Source organism: Epinephelus moara, chromosome 20, assembly GCF_006386435.1.
Source record: "Epinephelus moara isolate mb chromosome 20, YSFRI_EMoa_1.0, whole genome shotgun sequence".
NCBI classification, from domain to species: Eukaryota; Metazoa; Chordata; class Actinopteri; order Perciformes; family Serranidae; genus Epinephelus; species Epinephelus moara.
This window is the reverse complement of record NC_065525.1, coordinates 37,416,622-37,440,078: the sequence shown is the minus strand read 5'-3', so window position 1 is coordinate 37,440,078 and position 23,457 is coordinate 37,416,622. Positions and strand designations below refer to the sequence as shown.

Here is a 23,457-nt window from a genome sequence, read left to right as displayed (position 1 = left end):
CAGATTTTGTGTGCTGTTTGTTATAGTCATAAAATTTGACTAATTATTAAAAATCCTACAGTAGTTGGTGCCTTTCTGTCAGAGAGACAGCCTGATCTGTTGCCGTGGCTGAGCTTTACGCGCAACACCGGTCTCCTCCTCCTCCAGGTGCGTAGCTGTGACACACCTGAAGAGAGACTGGCACCAGTAAAACCAGACCACTGGCTCCACTTCATGCCTGTCACCTCCAAGCAATCAGCTCCACAGATATGTCGATGCTTTGCCCAGATTGTAATTTAACATGGTCTGATTTCCATCACGCGCGATGAATGTCACATGGGGTTTGCTGACGGTTTTGAGTCTGGTGTGCCACACTGAGTCGAGGTGCTCACCGACCTCGTATTATAAGAACTGCTGGATCCGACGCTTTCCCGGGATTTTCATCGATATCGAGGAGTCTCAGCGGAGAGGAGCTCAGCTTCTCAAGTATTACCAGGAGGAGACGGCGCTGAAATGCAGCCGCACCTGTTGCCTCACGAGGAACTGTGAGTCCCGCTTCTTTAATTAATCAGTTATAAATATTCAACTATGTGGTATTCACTGTGACTTCTCTCCCAGTTTCCTGTAATCTGGCCATATTTCACTACGATACCACTCAAGAAAACGCCAACTGTTTCCACCTGCACTGCCCAACACTGGAGAGCTGCATTCTCAGCCACAGAGGAAACGTTGTTCTGTACAATGTCACAAAGGGTAAGTAAAGTACATGGTTTAATACTGAACATTCCTCTTTGGCTATTTTACTCTGCCTGTATGCATATAGACTACAACCAGGGCCAAGTACATTGTCAGAAAAATGTACATGTTCTCAAGAGACATGATGCAACACTGCAACCACACCTATGAGTTATTAAAAGTAAGTTACACATTTACTCGAGTACTTAAGGTACATTTTTTGTACTATTTTTGCTTGAGTATTCCTATTTTCTGCCACTTTTTTTACTTCTTTTATGAGAAATATTGAACATATTTCTCCACTACATTTATTTGAAAGCACCAGTTACTGTGCAAATTCAAACTTATGCATAACAAACATGTGATCCTCTCATAAAACAGTTGTTACTGTAATTCTAGCAGTTAAAATTATCACCACCTTGATGAGCTACAACATGATAATCCTGGTTACACACGAAAGCATCAGTAATAATAAACCAGCATTCATAGGAACAGCTACTTTTACTTCTGATATATTAAGTACATTTTTCTACTAAGATAAATTAACCCCTTGAGACCCCTCAGATCACTACTGAACTTGGTAAATAAGCTTTTAGTTTTTTCGCACTAAATAAATGCAACAAGTTACAAGAGTTTTTAAATTAGACAGGTATGTGTTGATCATTTTAAGTGGTGTTTTACAGTGTTTGTGCTTTGGTTAGTTGAATGCGTCCTTAACAACAGACTCTTATTATTATTTAACTTTTTCATTTTTTACTGATTGTTTTTTTCATTGCTGTTTATAATACTTGATAGACATTGCTGCTACTTATTAGTTCTTATGGACTTTATTGTGATCACTATTATATATTTGTGCCCTGCTACCCCATTGAATGTGAACTCAGGGCATTGCTGTGAAAGAGCTTAGTTTTTCCTGAATAAACAATGGTTGATTGATTGATTGATCCCACATGTTACAGCAGCACAAGAGTCAGAAGCAAAAGAAAAGAGAAAAATAATGAAAAAAGTGAGTGATTATTAAAATAAAAATGAGCCAAAATAAAAAAAAGACAAAAATACTTAAAGATAGATAAAAATAAAATAATTATTACAAAATAATGAATAATACCAAAACTAGTGCACTTTTACACAAGTATTATTTGTATCAGTGAGACCTACTACTAATAATAATTGTAAATTTATTATTTATTTATTAACCTTTATTTAACCAGGAAGATCCCATTGAGATTAACAACCTCTTTTTCAAGGGAGACCTGGCCAAGATAGGCAGCAGCAAGTACGAAACACAGTTACAAATTACACAGATAAAACACAAACAAATAAAAGAAAAAAGTATTGAATTTACAAGCAGATTATGAAAAACCAGTACATGTAGCGGAGTCGGCCTCAAGTATTCTTCATTTGGATTTAAAGGTGCTCAAAGAAATTAACCCTGTTAGTTTCCAGTCATTTTGCAACATATTCCATGCTGAAGGCGCAGAGTAGACAAAAACCTTTTTACCCAATTCAGTACGGGCATATGGAACAGAAAGCGACAAGTAGTCTTGCGAACGAAAGGAGTAAGGACCAGCACTTCTCTGCGCAATTAAGGAACAAATGTAGGAAGGCAGTAGACCAAGTAATGCCTTATATATATATATATATATATATATATAAAAGTACCAATGACTGAGCCTTTGGGTGGCCAGAGCAGCCCATCCAACCCGAGAGTATAACTCACAGTGGTGTGTCAATGGTTTACAATTAGTAATGAACCTCAGAGAAGCGTGATAGACAGTGTCAACCATATGAAGACATTTAGCAGACGCATTCATATATAAAAGATCTCCATAATCCAACACTGGTAAAAAGGTAGCAGCAACAAGTCGCTTTTTTGCATTAAAAGAAAAACATAGCTTATTTCAAAAGTAAAAACCCAGTTTTATCCTCAGCTTCTTCACTAGTTTCTCTATATGCGGCTTGAAAGTGAGGGAGACATCAATCAAAAGACCCAGGTATTTATACTCGTGAACCACCTCTATTTCATTTCCCTCGAGAGTGGACACTGAGGGGATAATTTGTGGCCTCTTCCTAGAATTTGAGAATAGCATAAGCTTAGTCTTGTCTGCATTGAGAACAAGTTTCAGCTGAAGTAATGCGTGCTGGACAGCAACAAAGGCTTTCTGCAGGGATTCAATGGCCTGAACAAGAGGTGATCCACAGCAGTAAATAACTGTGTCATCAACACAATTCAGAAATGCAAATTAGCATTTGTCACATTTATACCCAAATCATTGATATAAATAATGAATAAGAGGGGACCAAATACAGAACCCTGCGGCACCCCCTTGTGGACAGTAACAATATCAGAACGCAGGCCATCATATTTAATGCACTGAGTCCTATTACTGAGATCGTTGGTGAACCAAGTAACTGCTTGCTCCGAGAGTCCTGATTGCAAGAGTCTAAAATATCGTGGTCAACTGTGTCAAACGCTTTCGACAAATCAATGAAAAGAGATGCACAATGTTGTTTCTTGTCAAGTGCAACATAAATGTCATTTACCACCTTCATTGCAGCTGTGATGGTACTATGCTTTTTCCTGAAGCCTGATTGTAAAATGTATTTTAATAAAGTAATTTAATTCTTTTATTTTATTCTTATTTCATTTAACCTTTATTTAACCAGGAACTGAGATTGAAAATCTCTTTCACAAGAGAGACCTGGCTGAGGTAGCAGCCAATAAAAAAACACATTTAACATGCAACAAATACAACATATAATACAAATATATATATATATATATATATATATATATATATATATATATATATATTTATTTACAATATAAGACACTTTTTTTTTAAAGATATTTTTTGGGGCATTTTTAGCATTTATTTGATAGGACAGACAAGCGTGAAGGGGGGAGAGAGAGGGGGAGTAACATGCAGCAAAGGGCCACAGACTGGAGTCGAACCTGGGCCGCTGCGGCAACAGCCCTGCACATGGGGCGCCCGCTCCACTACCAAGCCACCGATGCCCCTATAAGACACATTTTTAAGCAATTATGTTGTTTGTCAGCAAAACGTGTAAAACACAACGAAAAGCCTATAGATGAGTCGTGACAGCCATGTCTTTGTCTCCCAGGTGTGGATCCTGACCTGTTGGTGTTTGGAAAATACTTCACCTCCAACGTACGTGTGTTGCCCCACTACTACAGCAGAGGCAACGCCTCAGAGCCGCTGCCCTCAGACAAACGCCAGTTCATTCATCCACCTCCACCTGCTGCTCTGCCTCTGACTTCAGCACCCACAGTTAAACCCCTCACCACCACCACAACCACTACTGGCACCAGTACCACTATGCTGCAGAGCACCAGTCAGCCTTCAACAGTTCCCACTACTACAGATAACTTATCCTCCACTCCAGAGACTCCACAAGCTTCAGGGAGTGAAGCAGAAACAGCCCTGACCACCTCCACTATTTCTTTTGCACCCAGCTTTACTACGCCTCCTTCATCCACCGCAGCAGCCACCCTCAGTGCTTACAATCCCCAGATGACTCCTGTCTTCTCTACCACAACTGCACAGCCCCCCACATCTCCCACCCATCATCACACCACCAGCACCTCTCAGCTGGCCACCAGCCCTCCAATTTCAACAGCCTTTAAAGGCAGCATACAGAGCAGCCAGCAATATCCCAATGACACCAAGGGCAGCCTGGGGAGGAACCACACTGCAGGCAGTGAGGCAGGCCAGGGTGTCAGCGGGGAAGACACCCTTGGGAGTTTGGGACCTGGGTGGCACGTAGCTGCTCACACTTTGCTGGTTGCAGTGGCCATTTGTATCACAGTGCTGCTGAGCTGCTGTTGCTCTATTCTGCTGGTGGTGAGCTGGAGGGGTCAGAGGAAGAGGATGGGACGATACAGAACATCGTGGAGAGGGAAAAGAGGCTCCATGCGTCTGATTAAATATGTGCTGGTCAGAGAAAACACCTGAAAGTAGGGTCAAGAAAAAAAGAGGCTGGAACTGACTTTTCTTTTTTGTTTACAGCAAAGTTTTTAATGAGGGAATCCAGGATGAAGACAGACATCTGACATACATTTCTAGTCATATTTTTGTAAAATAATACTGAATTATTTTAATAGCAAGGACACTGCTATGGCTTTACTTTGAGGAAATAGAGATGAAAATGTGGTTATTGTCAACTGCTGCATTGAGGTTACAATTCTGTACATTGAAAATGAACAAGCAAAGGTATTTTGTGGCTTAGATAAGATCACCAAACATGTAGTTACCGTGATTTTGGTTTCACTTGTGACGCAATGACTCAACAGAAGAGCCAAATTAGGCTCATGCATTTGGGCACTGCAATTTATCTGAAGAAAGACAACATGATGTCTATTTAGCTGACCAAAATGTTGATATACAATGAGTTTAAAGGGACAGTTCACCCGAAAACATAAACACATATTTTTCCTCTTACCTGTAGTGCAGTTTACCAGTCTTGATTGTTTTGGTGTGGGAGATATCGGCCATAGAGATGTCTACCTTCTCTTGAATGTAATGGAAGTAGACGGCTCTCCATGACCACAAAATTACTTTTAAAAAACTCAACAGTAATGTCTCTTTCTAGAAATCATGACCCGGTTACACAAGATAATCCACAGATCTTGTTGTGAGCAGTTTCATTTAGCAACTTTTTTCTTTCTACTGACTTAGAACCAAGCGTGCATCAACTCATGGACCAGAGGCTTGTGCTCGTGTCAGCGCGCGATGTAAATATTAATGGTGTTCCCCTTGGTTGAGCTGTAACGTTAGCTAGATGAGCAGTAGACGCATGCTCCCTTCTGCATGGTGATATGAGCCCTTTTTAAAAAGGAATTGTGCAAATTTGCAGGAAAGCCCAATCAGTCTTCGTTCAGCATTGGCAGTATAAAAACAAAATCGGGGAGTGCAGCAAAATGCCGCCTGCCTACTGTTGTTCATACAGAATGTGCCTTTTTCGGGGCAATGGGGGGCGTGAGCAAGTAACAAAACGTGTAGCTGTGGCTGTGACGTAAACAGTGACGTACTCCGAGGGAAGCTGCGGCTGGTCAGTCCTTCGGTGATTCTCTCAAGTTGGCCTGTCCTTCACCGTCATTTGCCGGTTAATGGCCTCTTCGTTTGCGAGGGCAAGGAGGGCGCGCAATTCCTTGTCTCCCCAGTTGCTCATCTTTACAGTGTCTTTCAGGTTTGCCTTTCCCTCTTCCTACTAGCTGCTCATTCCTGCTATCAGCTGTTTCCTGTTAGTCCACCACCAGTGGGTCGCATGTACGACATCATCAACAGCCCCTCCCGTGGCGGAAGGGCACCTCGTTCTTTTTAAACCAAAAAGGTTCTGCTAATATGTCTGCCCTACGAGGCGGAAAATTGGGCACCAATCCGGCTCTGCATGTCTAAACGCTCGCAGCTGGCCTGAAAACGGCCCAACATCCGCCGAAACAAGCTTGAGTGCCATCTAGTCCCATCGTATTTGAGAGAAGGCAGAAATCTGTACGGCCGATATCTCCCACACTTGGCAACTCACACCAAAAAAATCTAGACTGACAAATAGCACTACAGGTGAGAGGAAGAATATGTATTTTTGATTTGGGGGTGAACTGTCCCTTTTAAATGAACAGGCAAAGGTATTTTGTGGCTTTGAGATTACTGAATATGTAGTTGCCATGATTTCACTTGTGACGCAGTGACTTTCAAAAGAAGAGCTGAACTCGGCCAAATGCATTTTACCGCAGCGATTTCCCCCAAGAAAGACGAGATGATGTCCATGTGGCTGACCTACATTTTGACATGCAATGAGTTTAAATTTACGTAGATGCCAAACCTCAAGGACTTTGGCCAGCTGTCTACGCAGGTCTTAAGTGGGACTTGATGGGTGCTTCCAAGAGAAAAAGATTGCTACAGTTGAACGGTTGCTCAGATTGTCAACAACAACAGATTGTGCGATGATGGACTGGGTTTTTGCCCTGTGGCCTTCAGTGTTTAACCCTCCATCAGTCCAGCACGTCTCCTCAGTGCATTGGGTTTCCTCTGACCTAAAAGTGCACGGACCACAGACCAAAACTCCGTAAGAAGGGTGAGGTACGTTTCATCGACTTGCTGCTGAAAGCATCCTTTCACTGGGGGCGCCACTCCTCGACCTGACAGTGACGATAGTGGGATGGGAGCTGAAGCTGACTGAATGGGGCTTTCATTATATAAAAGCTTTCACCGTCATGCACACGAACTTCACACAACTTCAAAGACAGAACATTTAACAGCATACTTTTATTTTTGTATTAAAGACTGCATCATACACCTCTTTATGTTTTGGAAAATAAATACATTAGTTGAGACCCTTGAGGCTGTAATATCCTCATGTATATTGAACAGTAATCTACAGAAATCTCGTGTTACTGGAACGTAGATGGAGTCCAAAATGAGGCCACACGTATTTAAAGATGCTTTTATGGACCCTGTTAGAGGTCCCTGCTGCTCTTGGTCGTCGTCTTCATGTAAATACATTTGTACATTAAGTTGCATTACAAGTTGAGTACTTTCTTGACAGCTTCTTTGTACTGCAGCATGGTGCTCTCGCTCTCTCCTTCATTCTTCAACCTCATGACACAGTCCTTATACTCCTGAACCTCTTGTCTTCCCAGCAGCTGCTCTCGCACCTCCTCGCCCTCTCCTTCCCCGGCCACTTTCATGCGTACTAGCATATTCAAGATGTTCTTTTGGGATGGGCTGTCCTCCCAGCTGTACTCCTCCATGTCTGCAACAGTCTTGTCAGCCTCCCAGGCCTCTGTTTTCTGGAGAATGAGAAAAACAGAACACAGTAGTTACCTTTTAAGGGTACGGACACACCAAGCCAACGGTCGGCTGTTGGTCAATGTTTGTTGCCCTACAGATGCAAAATATGGGGGTCCTTGGTCCCCCCTCACCCCTTCTTTGATGCTCCTCTCACAGAGATAGTATTTCTCCATATGTAGCGCTCCGTCCGCTGCCTGTCTAGCTGTCATCACATTCCCCCTGAGAACAATACGGCCCATTGTGCGGCGGCTTAAAGCAGGGCAGCGACGGAGACTCGGCTCTGCTGCTCTCCAGGTGTTTGAGGTTAATGACCATCATTACCGCTATACATATCTGATCCGCATAACATCCCGTCTGAAACAAGGCCAGGCCCAAGTGAGTGCGGAGGAGCACTAGATAGTTAGGAATAGATCAGTGGCTTCCTTTGAAATAACAAACGCCTACCAAACAGTAGTATTAGCTTTAGATCAGAACACTGTCTGCAGTTTGACTCGCTGCAACAACGAAGGATCTGCAGATTATCCTCACGTTATGTGTTACTGGCAAATGTTAACCGTCTTCCAGATGTTCTTGTAGGTTTATACAATATGCAGAATTCATTTTAAGTGTTGATAGTGACACCGTGTTGGTCCTTGTGTCCATCACTGAGTGATTTGATCACAATAACTTGCCAAGAGACAAAATGGCCACCTGTTTTTCTGATCAAGTTTATGCACCTGCCAAATAACATTTAGACTTTCTGTTAGGGGAAACGACAGGTGCTGGGCATGAAGGCACAAATGGATATACTGCCTCTAGAGGTGAGCCTTGAGCAGTCAGCCCCAGCGCTGGCCTGGATTAGCACAAACTGGAATTAACAGGGAAGGTCCGTGTCTCTGAGTGGGGAGATAAAATCACCTCAGTGGCTGTTAACAATCGGCCTCTTTGTGGGCTAGCGTTACAACCTGAACGCTACGCCACTCTCACAGCTTCCACAAGCCTGCTGGACAAGCACTGTGCCTTCCATTGTGTGTCCAAAAGGGCAGCGGACAGTGTTCTGCTTCCTGGCTCAGACACCTTTCCCAGCGGAGAGATTTTTTTTTAATGTGACTAAGCCATGACGGGAAAAGCTCCTGAAGGTGAAGGTTGCACAATAAGGGGTGTCATTTTCTTTTCATGTGGCTGGCTGCAAATTCATGCGAACAGTGCCTGGGCTAATGACCCGGTGGCAGACTTCTCTGATGTGGCTTGACTGGCTTAATGTGAATTAAGAGTATCAGGGTCAACACCTGATAGGGGAGCCTGTTTCCCCCCAATCTGTGGAGAAATGTCAACTGGACAATGCTGCTGTTTGCCATCCCTCTGCCCATTCAAGTCTGATACCTCCCTAATGGGCTCAGTCGCTCAGATCGCAGAGCAAGATGGACAAGAATTCCCCTGGTAAAAGCTACTGAGCCATGTCGCCAGCCATAGGTAGATATGCGTCACCAACGACACAGATGGAGGAATAAATATCTAAACACTTAATCTTATTGCACACCATTGTGCATGTTTAATGCCTTTCCAGTGGAACTTCAGCTCAACACCAACTGGTAAATTTAAGGCTTAAACCATTAAATTCAATCCAAATTTTGATCACCCCTGCAAGAGAAATTGTTTGCACCCAAATTAACAGATACACACAAAAAATAAGGGACAAATGTTTTATTAAAAAATAAAAACAGAGGCTATAAGCTTAAAAATGTGCAATTGGTAATAAATACATTAATAAATATAAATCTAAAAATACTAGAACCTGTGGGCACAAAAGTAGTCTCCCTGCTAATTATACCACTGTTATAAATGCATGGTTTTGACTTCTTTCATAAAACTTACATGTTTAGTTTAAGTATGTTGTATAATGTCTGTGAAAAGTGCTATTAAAATTTAATTTTACATCCGTAATAACTTTGCTAACAGTAGCTTTACGCTGATTAATCATAACAACAATAATAATGTAAATACGTTACACTTACATAGCACTTTTTGGAGTCCACAAAGATGCTTTACATTAAGTAGGATTTAAAAAAAACTTCTTTATTCTTTATTAAAGACGATAAAATAAAAGACTAAAATTGAGTAGAGTCAACTGGGGAAACTGAGGGGTATAGCCAGGGTTAGTAGTTCTGAAGAGGTGGGTTTTGAGGGCCTATTTGAAAGCTGACTATGTGGGGGCATTTTTTTTATGTGGTGTGGTAGTGAATGGGCAACGCCCTGTCACCCCAGGTGTGGCACTTGGTCCTGGGTATTTGAAGGAGGTTGGATATACCACAGAAATACATCAAGAGAGTGTCCTGCAGTTAAAGCAGGCACTGTGAAACTCATGTATACTGCAAGTGAATCAGATCAATTCTCAAAAGGGTAAACACACTGAAGTGACAGCAGGTACAAGTGATGCCAGAGAGCAACCAGCCTTTAATCTTGTACTCCACCCCCATTTTGTAGCATAAACGGCTAAAATGACATACCCAAATTAAAATGACTGTAGCTTCTTAAGCGCTCTGACTACATGCATGCATGAGGTCTTGCCAGAAAGAAAACTCCCTGAAGTTTCTTGTGAAAATGTCAGACACACTCTAGGTGATACAGCGACAGAGTAATGGGCCTCTGAAGTCAGAAAAAAATTGAAGATTTTGCCGAAAATAAAATAAAAAATGTGTTTCAGGATGAATAACTGTCTGTGGCTTCATCTGAGCAGGTAAATGACACTGTGGGGCTGTAGGCACACTATCAATGAACATTTGTTTCAAATTTGAAGAAGATTGCTCAAAGTGTGACCATTCTACAGTGTTTTTTCCATGAAAAGATCCAGGCGGAGCTCCAAATGACAAGTCGGTCACTGTCTGTACTATCAGTGATCAAACAACACTCAGCCAGCTTCAAACATTGTAATCAGGTGTGATTATGATAGCTGATGTTGTTTATGACACAGAAACACCATAAAATATCACCAAATAAAGCCATATGAAACGTGAAAGTTATGATCCCACTTTCTAGACGGTATATCTCAGCCAAAAATGGTGGTAGGAGTGAGACTCTTACCTTTATAAAACAGCTACGTGCCTGCTAACAGCTCCGCATAAGATCACGAGTAATCCTTTAACTTTTCCCGTCAAAAAACGGCATAACATGACTTGTCACCACTCATCGTGATTTTGGACTTTGTGTGTTTAGGCTGCTCTGGTGCGAAATACATAATAAATAAAAGAAAAACAATGTTATTTTTGAAAAGTGGAGAGCTTCCTGAATCCGGCAATACCAAACAACACATGGTTTGATTACATAGTGCGCCTGGGAGATACCATTTAACAGAGGAGGGGGTGAGCGAGGACGTCAGCGTCCTGGCGGAGTTAGAGAGGTTAAATGAATGGATACTTGTTCAAAGAAAAGATAAGGTCAGTAAACAAAAAGAGAGACTGAGAAAGAGACCACAGTCTCAGGGGACCTGTGACAAGAGTGAACAGAGGGAGGGCAAAAGTGTCTCAGCTAAGACCTGGAAGAGTTTTTTAGGAGTAAGGTACGGGCTGAGGACAGATCTTTGAATGGCATGGTTGAAACAAGCTGATGTTGTTCTGGGCAGTATTTTCCTCTTTGTAGTTACTGAGGCTGATGTGTCTGCCTGCTCAATGTCGTCTTCAGTCAATACCAAATTCGTTTCAGTGGACACAGCAGATAAGAGAAAAAAGAACAGGAAAAAAAATCAACTCACCCATGACTCATGGTAAAGGACAGTCAGCAGGTACATGGCATAGTCATAATTCTGCTGTCTCAATGGGCAGCTGATGGAGGGAGGACAAGATAAAAAAAAAAAAATTCAGGGCATTTGTTTAATTTCCTCACTTTTATATCACGTATACTGAACCCTCTAGAAAGGTGTGTTCACCTATCAGTTGTGATGGTGAGTATGTCGGTGTCTTTGCAGTATCTCTCCCCAACAAGCTTGAGCATTTTCTTGCGAGCGTGGTCGTCCAGATTAAGAGTGGACAGCTTTACCTGCGAGGGCAATGACACAATCAGATCACCACTAGAGAAACCGTAGTAGTTTTTCCACTGAAAGCTTTGCAATGTTGAGAGAATTACTTTGACAATAAGATCAGGGCAGATGTGATTTCACCACATGCTGCACTCCTGCATGAATCTCCTCTTGTTAGATAAAATAAAACCACAAACTGAGAACAATGTTTTAACCTATACAGACCTTTGACTGTATTGATTCAAATACCTTTTTACAAATGAAATCAGATAATTTATGCTCACGCTTAGAATAACCACTAAGCTCCCTGCACAATGGATAGATGGAAAACGGAGATTATTCCTTGATTACATTGTTTTTTATAGCTCGTCTGACTTATATCATTTGTAAAATGCAACAAAAATGCATGCAGAGGTAATACAAAGTAAATGTGAACATGTATTAAGTGAACAAAACCTGGTGCACAGTCCCTGTGGTTAAGTTTGTTGACTGTGGAGCCGTGTGATTGGTCTGGATCAAACCCTGCCACAGATTTTGTTTCAGGATTTTCTTCCCTCACTGAAACAACCGAAGGCAACCCTGCTACACAAGTTCGTCATTCAAAGATTGAATGAATTGTTTAGACTGAAACTGTGTGAGATTTGCCTTCTAATCTATTTTTCGGCCTAATCCACCTGGATTAATGTCTGAATAATTCCCACCGTGCTGATATAATCTAAGGCAAAGTGTCAGTGGAGCAGATGGCTGGTGATTAATGGTAAAAATGACACATTTCCGCCTGGGGAAATTACAAATTTGTCAAAGGCAGTTTAAAGTGATGTAAGGCAGGATTTCATGCGACATGTTTTGGAGCGTATACGACATATTATTATGTAGCCTCATGGAATGGAGCAAACTTTCTTTTGGTTTTACTGAGCTGGACAGCTTCATTGTTCACATGTGGATATAAGCAGCGAAGAATAAAACAGAGCAGGATAAAAACAGCTTTATTTGGCATAGTGAAACTGGATGAGGGACTTTTCATCCACGAAAAAACCTTGTGTTCTGCCTTTTAATATTAACTTGTTAACTAAGGGTGTCTACAGATACAACCAAGGTAAATTTAAGACTCTTTAAGACCTTTTTAATACCACCTTATATATTTAAGACTGAACCTGCAATGGAAATGCACATTTTACCTACCTACATATCTACCTATCTCTGTCTGTATGACACATGTGTAAGTGCTCTTTCCAAGTAAACACACCGATGCCAGTTCAAAATGGACAGTAAGGAAAAATGACAACGATTGAGTGAGTTTAAGTTTAATGTAAAAAGAAAACAAAATCTCATCGCTGTCATAAATGCTATTTATTGCAGGCTGACTGCGCCCCAGATTCAAACGTCCAAAAACACATAATTGAAACCACAAAATATCTCCATACTGCTCGTCCATAGTGATCCAAGTGTCCTGAAGCCCAGACATAAAAAGTTGTTTGGAAAAACGTAATTTGAACTCTGTTTTTAGCCTCACTGTAGCCTGTAGCTTTGAACTCTGTTTTTAGCCTCACTGTAGCCTGTAGCTCTAACTGTCTCTCTGTGCACCGCGCGCACACCAGCGAAAGCACGTGAACACAAATGAACGCGGTGCCGATGTCTCACGGTCTCGCACAAGCGCACACATGTGAGTGCAGTGCACAGTTAGTTAGAGCTGCAGGCTACAATGAGGCTAAAAACAGAGTTCAAATGACATTTTTCCAAACAACTTTTTATGTCAGGGCTTCAGGACGCTTGGATCACTACGGACGAGCAGTATGGAGGTATTTTGTGGTTTCAATCATGTGTTTTTGGATGTTTGAATCTGGGGCGCCGTCAGCCTGCATTAGGTGGAGTTGTGCTGCTATCCACTCTCCCCTTGGGTCTCCGTAAGTGAGGACTCTAAAACTTCACCCGAGCCTCCCTCGGCATATGGGTGAGTAGATAATGGCTGAATTTTCATTTTTGGGTGCACTATCCCTTTAAGACCCACTGAATCTGAATTTAAGACTTTTTAAAGGCCTTGTATTAAGGAAACCTAAGGCATTTCAGGACTTTTTAGGGACCTGTAGACACCCTGTAACTGCAAAACAATGAGGCCAACACCTTCAAACAGAAGTAATGTGATTGTTAAAACTTGAAAATATTAGGTACATTATGCAAATGATTTGTTTTTGGTTATGACCCATGTGGAAAATGTTTGAATTTCAATGACCCATGTGGAAAATGTTTGAATTTTAATTAGCTGAATCTGTTCTGTTGTTCTATATTAAAGTTTAACTTGTCGGTTTTATATTGTATTTAAATGTAAATCTTTTTCGTGGACAGGTCGTCATGTGTTTTTATATGTTTACATGTATGGTTCTGGTCTGTGGGGAGGATTGCACATGGCTGGATTAGTGGTCAAGGGGATTAAGAGGAATATCAAAATGTCCCAATAAATATGTCACTGCTGCAATGTTTTGTTACTGTTTTCTGTAAAGTATGAAGATGGAAAAAACACAAAACAAAACAAAAATAAAATACGTTTTTGAAGAACTTAAACGTACACAAAACAACAGAGCTGATGCCTAAATGTAAAATAACTATATGGGGCTGTAATCTTTCTGTAGACTTGATGGCATCATTTCTTAGGTTTGAGGTCACTGGACAATGAACGTCTCTCTGGATAAGTCACAGGGACATGATGTCAGCTGGTGATTATGCATCCCTGCAAATCTCTAATCTCATTTTACATGTCAGGTTTCTCCACATACGACTTTCTATACATCAATGAAACGGTTAAAGTAAAGGTCATCAGGTAAAAGTGTCAAAACCTTTTTTATAAAAACTATAAAGTGTAAAACATCAGAACAGCCGGGAGACTCACTTTGAGATTAACGACCCGAGCTGAAGGGTTTCTGATGGACGGGCCGACAGACACGTAGTCTGTGCTTTCTACTTTGATGGGGAAGTGCTCGTCACATTTGGCGTCAGTGTCCAAGGCGGAGGGCCACTCTGTGCAGAATGCTGAAAACGGAGAAAGACAGTTTTACATACACTGAATAGGCTTTTATATTTGTATTAAAGTTGATAATATGTTGCTGCTCCGCAAAAATATAGCTTTTTATCTTTACAATTAAACAAAGAAATTACGTTTCAGAGCTTCACAGTGTTTCTTGATGGCTGCCGGTGTCAAATGCAGAAAATTGGGTATCTGAAAGAGATTATGAGACTATAATTACAACTGTGTAACAAAGATGTCCTGCAGTCTTAAAGCTTCAGTGTGTAGAATTTAGGGGGAAATATTGGCAGAAGTGGAATATAATAAGTACATTTTCTTTAATCTACAATCACCTGAAAATAAGAACTGTGTTTTTGTTATCTTAGAATGAGTCTTAATCCACAGAGATCGCCGTGTTGAACCAACACGTTTCCAAGTAGGGCTGGGCCATATGGACAAAAACTTCATATCTCGGTATTTACAGGCTGACTGCTGCTGCACGATATATATCAATATTTTCTATAAAATGGGCGACATGTCAAGTCAAAGCCACATTTGAGATGCCACAAGCACTATTATAAAAACAGACTGTGATCATAATAAAATGCAAAGACAGGGATTTTATTCTCCTGTTTGAAAATAAACAGCTGCACAACGTGTCAATGAAAAATTATATAAAATAGATATCAGGGCTGTACATTGACGTTTTTACACACAGCACTGGAGCTGCAGAGGTTTAAAGGTTTGCAGGACACAAAACTATAACATGAGTATAAAAGTATCAAGTAGGCCTGAATTCAGCGTAGTTTGAAAGAATCAAAAATGTTTGTGGGGGGAGTTAAAAAGTCGTTTTCCATGGCGTTTCAAATGAATCTAGCGCTGGAAAATGATTTAAATATTTTATTTATTTAGGCTGTTAAAGAGGCAACAGATAGCATCTTTTCCTAAATATATCATTATGAAAATAATGTGGGTTGCACAGGGTAGTGGCCACAGTAAAATCAGACTATCAGCATTTACATAGGTTACTTAGTGGCTGTGCAATAAGCTTCTACCACCGGTGCCCAAATTTCGCAGAAAAAAAATCTGCTTTACGGCAGGAAACGCGTCATGTATTGCAAAACTGGTCAGTCAGCCAATCAGGGACTGGAGCTGGTCCTTATGAGGAGTTGGGCATGAGATAGTTGAGTCAGGAGCACAATGGCAGACGGACAAAGTTTGGAGACAAGTGAAAAACTGTCTTCTGTTGTTTGTACTGATACTGTACATAATGGTATAATTTACTGTGAGCTGTTTGTACTGGTACTGTGCATTCTGCTATAATTATTTGCATTACTGTTTGTTTTTTCTTCAGATCAATCTGATAATTGTTGCTCGGTCTCTTTACTCATTTATTTAGTAGAGTGTCCACACACCTTCTCATTCTACATATACATAGAGGTATACTGGTGGCTTTACAGCCTACATTTTATTGATTATCTCTGATCCCCACGCTCAATTTGGTCGTTGCGACAGTGCGACGCAAAACCACTGACGCTAGGTGGTGTCAAGCTAAAAAACCCAGAATCCTATCTGTTGCCTCTTTAATCTTATTTATGCACAGAGCATCAACAGAGAGGCTGAGGAAGGCAAGGAGCAAGAGACACTTTGTCCACGTTATATACGTCTCTTGTATATGAAACATCTGTGTTGTTGCTTCATTTTTTAAACACATCTGTTGCCTGTATCCAGGCGCTGTCTCAATGTCACCAAATAGACTACAACTACCAAGAAGAACGGTGACGCTCTATGATCCACCTCACACACAAACGCCCAGCCCTATTTTCAAGTAGCCTAGCATAGACAAACCAAACACTGGCTCTAGATAGGGCCATTTGCATTTTTGTGTTGGCCACCATAGTTAGCAGCCCCTTCATGATGAGTAGTGTCAGAAAAACACAGATTCTTTAACGTGAAACTGCTTTATTCAGTGTTTTTACTGTTTTAAAACAACTCGTCTGTTTGTTTTGGAGAGGAAGAGACCTCTGTGGGTAATACAGCTCCTGGTTTAAACCTCCTGAACAATGAGCACTAACCAGGAGATGTTTCCGCTGGTTGCAATCTGGAATCATCGCTGACTTTAGGCCACTAAATCCCCCTAAATCTTACACACTGCTCCTTTAATATCTACATCCCAAAAAGTCCCAATACATAATCACTGAATTTTTCCCTACCACACAGCCCAGTATCTATGAATTATGATGAAAAATCTCCAAGCATCAAGAGACGCATAGCAGCAGTTTAGCCCCTCGTGGCAGAGCGAGATAATGAAATCAATATCGTTAGGCTGAGCGGCAGAGTTCCAGCTGTGGCGGGGTGAAAGTAGTGGATCTGCAAGTGGCTCGAGTCCAGATGGAGCAGCTGGTGTCTGGACACAGCAGCTCAGTAATCCGGGCACAGAGGCAGAGCGAAAAGTGCTCCATCAGTACTGCCAGAGCTCCAGCCTGCTACAATTAACTCATCTCATAACAAACACTGGGAGCTGAGATATACAGACTGGATGCACACAGATACAGCCCAGTCAACTGTATGTGCTCACATTTTATCTGTAGAGGATTACAACCTTTTGATCCATATAAAAAATTAATGCTTTTCATTTTTTTGTCTATCCACTATTGATGTCTGAGGAGATAAAACTGGAAGCACCCCGTTGAGTTAAACTGTATTCTCATGCTGTGGCTCCATGTCAGTAACAAGGTCTGACCTTGATCAGCTCCAAGTTGCCGTTCTTCTCTGGAGGAATGCCTCCCTTCACAGGGTAGCCCATCCTCACAGGCAGGGGGACGGCGTTCGGTCTGAAGGGGGCCGCTGCTGGATAAACTGCAGTCCAGTCCTGGTCCACCGCCATCTTTTCTGTCCTGGGCTCCTCTGACTGACACAAAACACAAACACAGCTTTTTCAGAAGGAAACTGAGAAAATCCAAAACTGTTTATTGCAAGCGGCTTTCAAAATGTGTATCAAAATCATCATTACTTCTCTATTCAAAAAGAAATGTCATCAGGTTTGGTACTGGAGATATCGTCTCATTTGAAATATGAGCATCTTGTTATATTCAGCCTCATAAAACAGACATAAAAGCTGCACACTTACAGTTCTCCTGGGTTTTCTGAGTCCTCTATTGAGTCTATCAGGAAAGTCTGAAACACACATGCATAAACTTCTGTAATTCCTATATGTTAAATCTATATAACAGCATTTCATTTCATGCTGCTAACAATGTTATCTGCAGATAGAACTTTAACCACCCACCACACAAATCCCATCTCTCAAGTACAATTTTTGGAATCAATAATGTATAGATTGATATTTCTCTAAAATACTGTTTCTATTTAAAAAATCATTTACTTGGTTAAAAACCAGTTTTTCTAAAATCTTAAAGGTCGGTAATTATTAAAAATGTTGGGATCTAAATTACTCTTCTTCAGAAGGGGCTTCATCACTGCCGTTTTGAAGGCAGCGGGGAAGACACCCGTCTGAAGACAGTAATTTACTATATTTAAAATCTGTTCCTCAAAGAATCCATAAAATGTTTGTAAAAATGGTGTGGTCCTCAAAGAATCCATAAAATGTTTGTAAAAATGGTGTGGGAATCGGATCTAAAAGGCAGGTTGTTGAGTTTACCTGGGAGAAAACTCGACCAAGTGTTCTTGCATCAACCAGGGCAAAACTCTCCAGTGTTTCCTCAGGTAAAAGCAACGATCCAGGTGTGTTAAAAATTACATTCTGTTGGGATAAAAGACTGGACCTGATATCATCCATTTTACTTCTGAAGTGGTCTGCAAAGTCCTCGCAGAGGGCATCTGTTGACATCTTGGATGGTTTATTAAAACTGGTGTTGGTTAAAAGATCGAAGGTGGAGAAAAGGAATTTGGGGTTGTATTTATGATCGGAAATGAGTTTTGAAAAGTGGGATATTCTTGCCTGTTTGACTGTTTTATTGTAGGACTTGAGCTGATCGCGTAATAGTTCATAATAAACTGTCAGTTTGGTTTTTCTCCACCTCCTCTCTGCACTCCTGCACTTTCTTTTCAACTTTTTGATGTTATCATTTCTCCACAGGGGTGTAGGGTTTGTTTTTGTGGTTTTGGTTAAAAGTGACTTCAATTTACTGTTAAAATTTTCCACAATAAAATCACAGGGTGCAGGTAAAATTTCAACAGGAGTGCTCTGTAAAATCTGGATAAAATTTGCAGCCATAACTGTGGAGGAAGTGAGACCTGATCAGAACACTCACTCTTGTGACTCTTATTCACACGGAGCTCACATCTATTGTGAAAATTTGGGGCGGCAGTAGCTCAGTCCATAGGGACTTGGGTTGGGTTGTCGCCGTCCGGACCAAAAATATGGAGCGTGGACTGGTAGCTGGAGAGGTGCCAGTTCACCTCCTGGGCACTGCCAAGGTGCCCCTGAGCAAGGCACCGAACCCCCAACTGCTCGGAGCGCCTGTCATGGGCAGCCCACTCTGACATCTCTCCACTTAGTGCATGTATAGGTCCAGGTTGTGCATGTGTGTGTTCGTACCTGTGTGTAATTGACAACAGAGTGAAAAATTGAATTTCCCCTCAGGGATTAATAAAGTATTAAAAAAAAAAATTGAAAATAAACAATTCCCTATTTTTCTGGGGATCCTCTGGGACTCCTTTGAGGACCCCTGGAGGTCCCCGGACCCCTAGTTGAGAACCAACTCTCTAGACTACACATCTGTCCTTGTGGGTTTATGCACCATCTCATTTTCAATTATCTATTTTCTTGTCTTATTCTACTGCAGATAGAGTATGACAGAAAAGGGTAAAACAGCATCAGGGCAGTGACACCATGATCCCATAAAATATGACCCAGCCCCCACAAAGACCCTGATACTCTCCACACCCAGGACAAATTAGGCTAGTACGGTTAAAAATCGGTTTATCCGTGTTAATAGCTTCTCTCCGTTCAGTTTAGAAGTTCAGACACCCTAAGCGCTAAACTACAGCACTGTCAAAAGGACAGAAGACCCATTATCTTGGCCTTGGTAGCTGCATTTCAAGCAGTTGTCTTCGCCTGCGGCTCGAATTAGCATGAACTATTTTAGCAGCGACACAAACACTCACCTTTATTTCTGGCATTAGAATTTACAGACACATCCGTCGTGTATGTGGCTCTGCTCACTGATTTCTGAAGTCCACGACCATAAACATTTATTCGACCTAGGGACAGAAACGTCTTGCATATGTGTGAAGCCATGTTTTCTCAATGACTACGGGAAGCACCGAGGGACAAACAGCGAGATTTGCGAAAGGTTTAACTGAGTGTTCAGTGCCTCCTACAGGTGGACGAAGGTGGAAACACGGCTCGTGATGTATGATGGGACATTATCCGGACTGTAACACTTTAATAAAGAAGCTAGGAGAATTATTATGGTTAAAATTAACGGCAAAAACCTCCCTTCGTTTGTATTTACACTGGTGCGTTGAATGTACGCGCGCGACCAATGTGCACGTGCGACCAGCGGCTGCCTCTCCGCCAGCTGCTGCTTTTTGAAACACATGGGGCGTTCAAATACACCCGTTAAATTATGTTTCTGAGGTAGAAAGTCGTAAAATTAGCCCCGAGGCCACGCTCCAGGACAACACACCCACACTAACGTTTGAAGTGAGGCCTAGGAAAGGTGTGTTCGTTTGGACGCAGGTTAAAAACACTTCAGGCACTTAAAATATTAGGTTAACTGGAAGTTGATGAGCATACAGAGTTGACTTACATTGGAGGTGGTGGCAGGAACAGTATTTATAGTTAAAATGACTTTGACGGAAGAGGCTGCATGTCATGGATGTATAAAGCTGCATGTGGGGTAAGTTTGCAAAGAAGTTTGTCTTATGTTATTGTTGTTGCCCAGCTTGTGCACTTTAACAGATGGGGATATGACTTATTGGTGTTGTTTACTTTCTGTAGTACTTTCTAAGACAACGTTTTTTGCTCTTTTAGTGAAAAACCAAGTTTATTTCATGGTGTTTATCCAGTTATATTAACTTCACTGAGGAAACAATGCTCAAGTGCATGGCCGGGTAAACTTGTTAGGGTGTCCAGGGACAAAAATGGTTGCCATACCCCTTAAATTTCTTCTGTGGCCTAGCTCATGGTGTTTTAAGTATCAATAGCCATGTTTCCATTACCCTGTTTAGATGCGCATCTAGAAGTATCGCATCGGAAAATTATGATGGAAACGCCAAAATTCGAATTAAAATCCCCTGATTCGCACAAACTAAAATACGCTCGCTTTAGCCGGGTTTTGGTTGATTCGAAAAAATACTGATTCGCAAAACGGGGGCTGGAAACAGTTATGTTCGAATTAAGTCTGACGTAGCGCACCTCTCTCCATGGTGATATCCACATTCCGGGTCGGGAAGGCGGTAATGCATTTACAAGCTGGTTGCCAACCGCCAGAAAACGTAGAAGAAGAATGCGAGACTTGTTTTGTTTTCGGTTCGATGATTCGAATCACTCTTGGATGGAAACACAGCTAATGACTGCATGTTAATTTGATTAAACACAACTTTATTGATGATAATGCAGCACAGGGCCCACAGATAAGCCTAGATTTTGACACAGGGCCCCTCTACAAGATAGGGCCATAAGGTCACATGATAATGTATGACCCACCTTGTTTGATACAATACTTTATACATTTGTGAATATCTAAAGTATATAACACTCAGTAAATCTGAGGCTTTTAGGGCAACTGGAGGTCTGGGCAGCTGCCCATGTTGTACGGCTGATAATCTAAACTATTAGACTATTAGATACTATTGTGTCGTTCACGAATGAATCATTCAAAAGAATGAATCTGTTGAGTGAACGTACTGAACTGAATCACTTCCGGAACTGATTCGTTTATTTTTGAGTTCAGTTGAGCTCCGTGCGAACGATGAATCACTTGCGAGTCACGAGGCAGCCAGGGTGCAGGGAGGAACTGCCTACTGTGTGACGAATCACTCTGTGAACGAATCACTTGGAGAACGAATCACTCGGAGAAAGAATCCCTCAGAGAACGAATCACTCCGTGAACAATTTACCCCCGATCCCTGAGTGATTCAAATCATTTCTTCTCAGCGATACACTTTCATAGGGATCGTTTACTCCAAGCTAACGGCTAATGTAGCCAGGAGTCAAGGCACATGAACACAATCACACACCTTCCCATTGTTTTAACAGACTTCGTTTCCAGATAAACAAACTTAAAATGTTAGGCTGCCCAGTAATGAGACTCAGCACTCCCGGAAGCCGTGAAGTGAACTGAATCATGAATCGTTCAGCTGTGTATCAGTTCAGTGAGTCGGACTACACAGTACACAGTCAGGGCTCCTCCCACCAAGCTCTGAACGATTCGGTGAACGAATCTTTTGAATGAACTGATTCTAGTGATTCAGTAACATCTAAAGAACTGCTTTGCCCATCACTGCAAACTATGCCAAAGTGATGCTGGACAGGGCCTAAAGGTTATAGGTTATATATATATATATCAGCAGTGAGAAATCCACATTGGGTATTTCACTATCAGAGACCATGCCACAACAATATGTTGTTTAAATGTTTAATTGTAATCCAGGAGGTGTTCGTTGTAAGAGGGATGTCTTCTGTTAGGTTGATCTTGGAGGATGTGCTGGAGATCGGGCAGAGGAAGACCTTCCACCCGAGCTGATTACAGGCCCCCCAGGATGTACCTATATGTGATATGGGAGAGGTATGCACCAGACTGAATGAGAAGAGATGAGGGGAGAAGGGAAGAGAGAATGAGGGAATGTAGGTAGGGATGAGGTAGGGAGGATGATGGATGAAGGGAAGGGAAAGGGAGCGTGGGTCAAGAAATCGGAGACAAGCAGACCAGGATGGGTTGACCAGGTATAAGTTAGCAGGTAATCAGAGGTGTGGTTGAGGCGTGGCCCTGTTCCCAAACCTACGTTAACAAATTAACTTCATATACTAATGTTTTAACTAGTGCTGGTTTTTAATTTACTAGTCACAAACTGTCTCAGTGAATGTGACAAGTAGGAAGTCCACACAAAACAAGCACAATTTATTAAACTAAACTAAAATGAACTTAAATAACCAATGGAGTGTGTAGGTCAGCAAAGTCAGTACTGAAAGCCATGCATGGGCGTGTGTCAGGTGTGCTGTGGAGGTTTTGACGGTGCAAACCAAAAGCAACGATGCCAGGTGGATGTCTGCTGCAGGAAGGGAGAGAGCAGATGAAAACAGGAGGGAGCTTTTATAGTCTGGAAGGCCAAGGCAAGCACCTTCAAGGTCACAACTCGACATAATTAATAACATAATTAACAGTTTTATGGTAATTAATTCACCAAACAAACATTTGCCACGATGTATAGGCGTTATGGTGAGAAACGCTGAATGTAAACACATCATGTTTGCTTAAAAGAAAACCCCACAAGCGATGACCTTGAAGTTATTTATCAAGCATTTTATTATTTATTGCTGCTTCGGGCTGTTTGTTTTTGTTTTACATTATTGTAAATTGAATTTCTTTAAATTTAGGGCACAGACTGCATAAAATAAAAGATTGATAGAATATTTAGGACTGTCAGATGGACAGTACAAGCAATTTTAAAGCATCAGTTTGCACCTTGGGGACTCATGATGGGCATTTTTCTCTGTTTCATGACAGTTTTTAGACTACACAGTTATTTGATTGAATAAAAATTTGATTAATTTGGAATTCAAATGAGTGATGCAGAAATCTGACAAAGAAAAACACTCTCTGGATCCATATGGTGGCAGCTGTGGCTAAGCTATCACAAATAATCAGAGGTGGGTAGAGTAGCCAAATATTGCACTCAAGTAAGAGTACTGATACTTTAGAACAATATTACTCAAGTAAAAGTAAAAAGTAGTCATCCAAATAATTACTTGA

The 23,457-nt window shown here is 41.4% G+C and overlaps 2 protein-coding genes across 2 annotated transcripts; one reads left to right on the top strand and one right to left on the bottom strand.

Moving 5' to 3' along the window:
• Positions 1-304: 304 nt before the first annotated feature.
• Positions 305-6,849, top strand: LOC126408210 (MANSC domain-containing protein 4-like). The gene is made up of 3 exons (XM_050073647.1): positions 305-524; positions 598-732; positions 3,841-6,849. The coding sequence occupies exons 1-3, from the start codon at positions 305-307 to the stop codon at positions 4,689-4,691; spliced, it is 1,206 nt and encodes a 401-aa protein (XP_049929604.1). The 3' UTR covers positions 4,692-6,849.
• A 132-nt stretch (positions 6,850-6,981) lies between these two features.
• On the bottom strand, positions 6,982-19,817 carry mrps35 (mitochondrial ribosomal protein S35). The gene is made up of 8 exons (XM_050073648.1): positions 19,646-19,817; positions 17,646-17,692; positions 17,259-17,426; positions 14,668-14,728; positions 14,402-14,541; positions 11,428-11,537; positions 11,254-11,323; positions 6,982-7,525 (listed from the first exon to the last, which is right to left on the bottom strand). The coding sequence occupies exons 1-8, from the start codon at positions 19,776-19,778 to the stop codon at positions 7,256-7,258; spliced, it is 999 nt and encodes a 332-aa protein (XP_049929605.1). The 5' UTR covers positions 19,779-19,817; the 3' UTR covers positions 6,982-7,255.
• Positions 19,818-23,457: the final 3,640 nt, after the last annotated feature.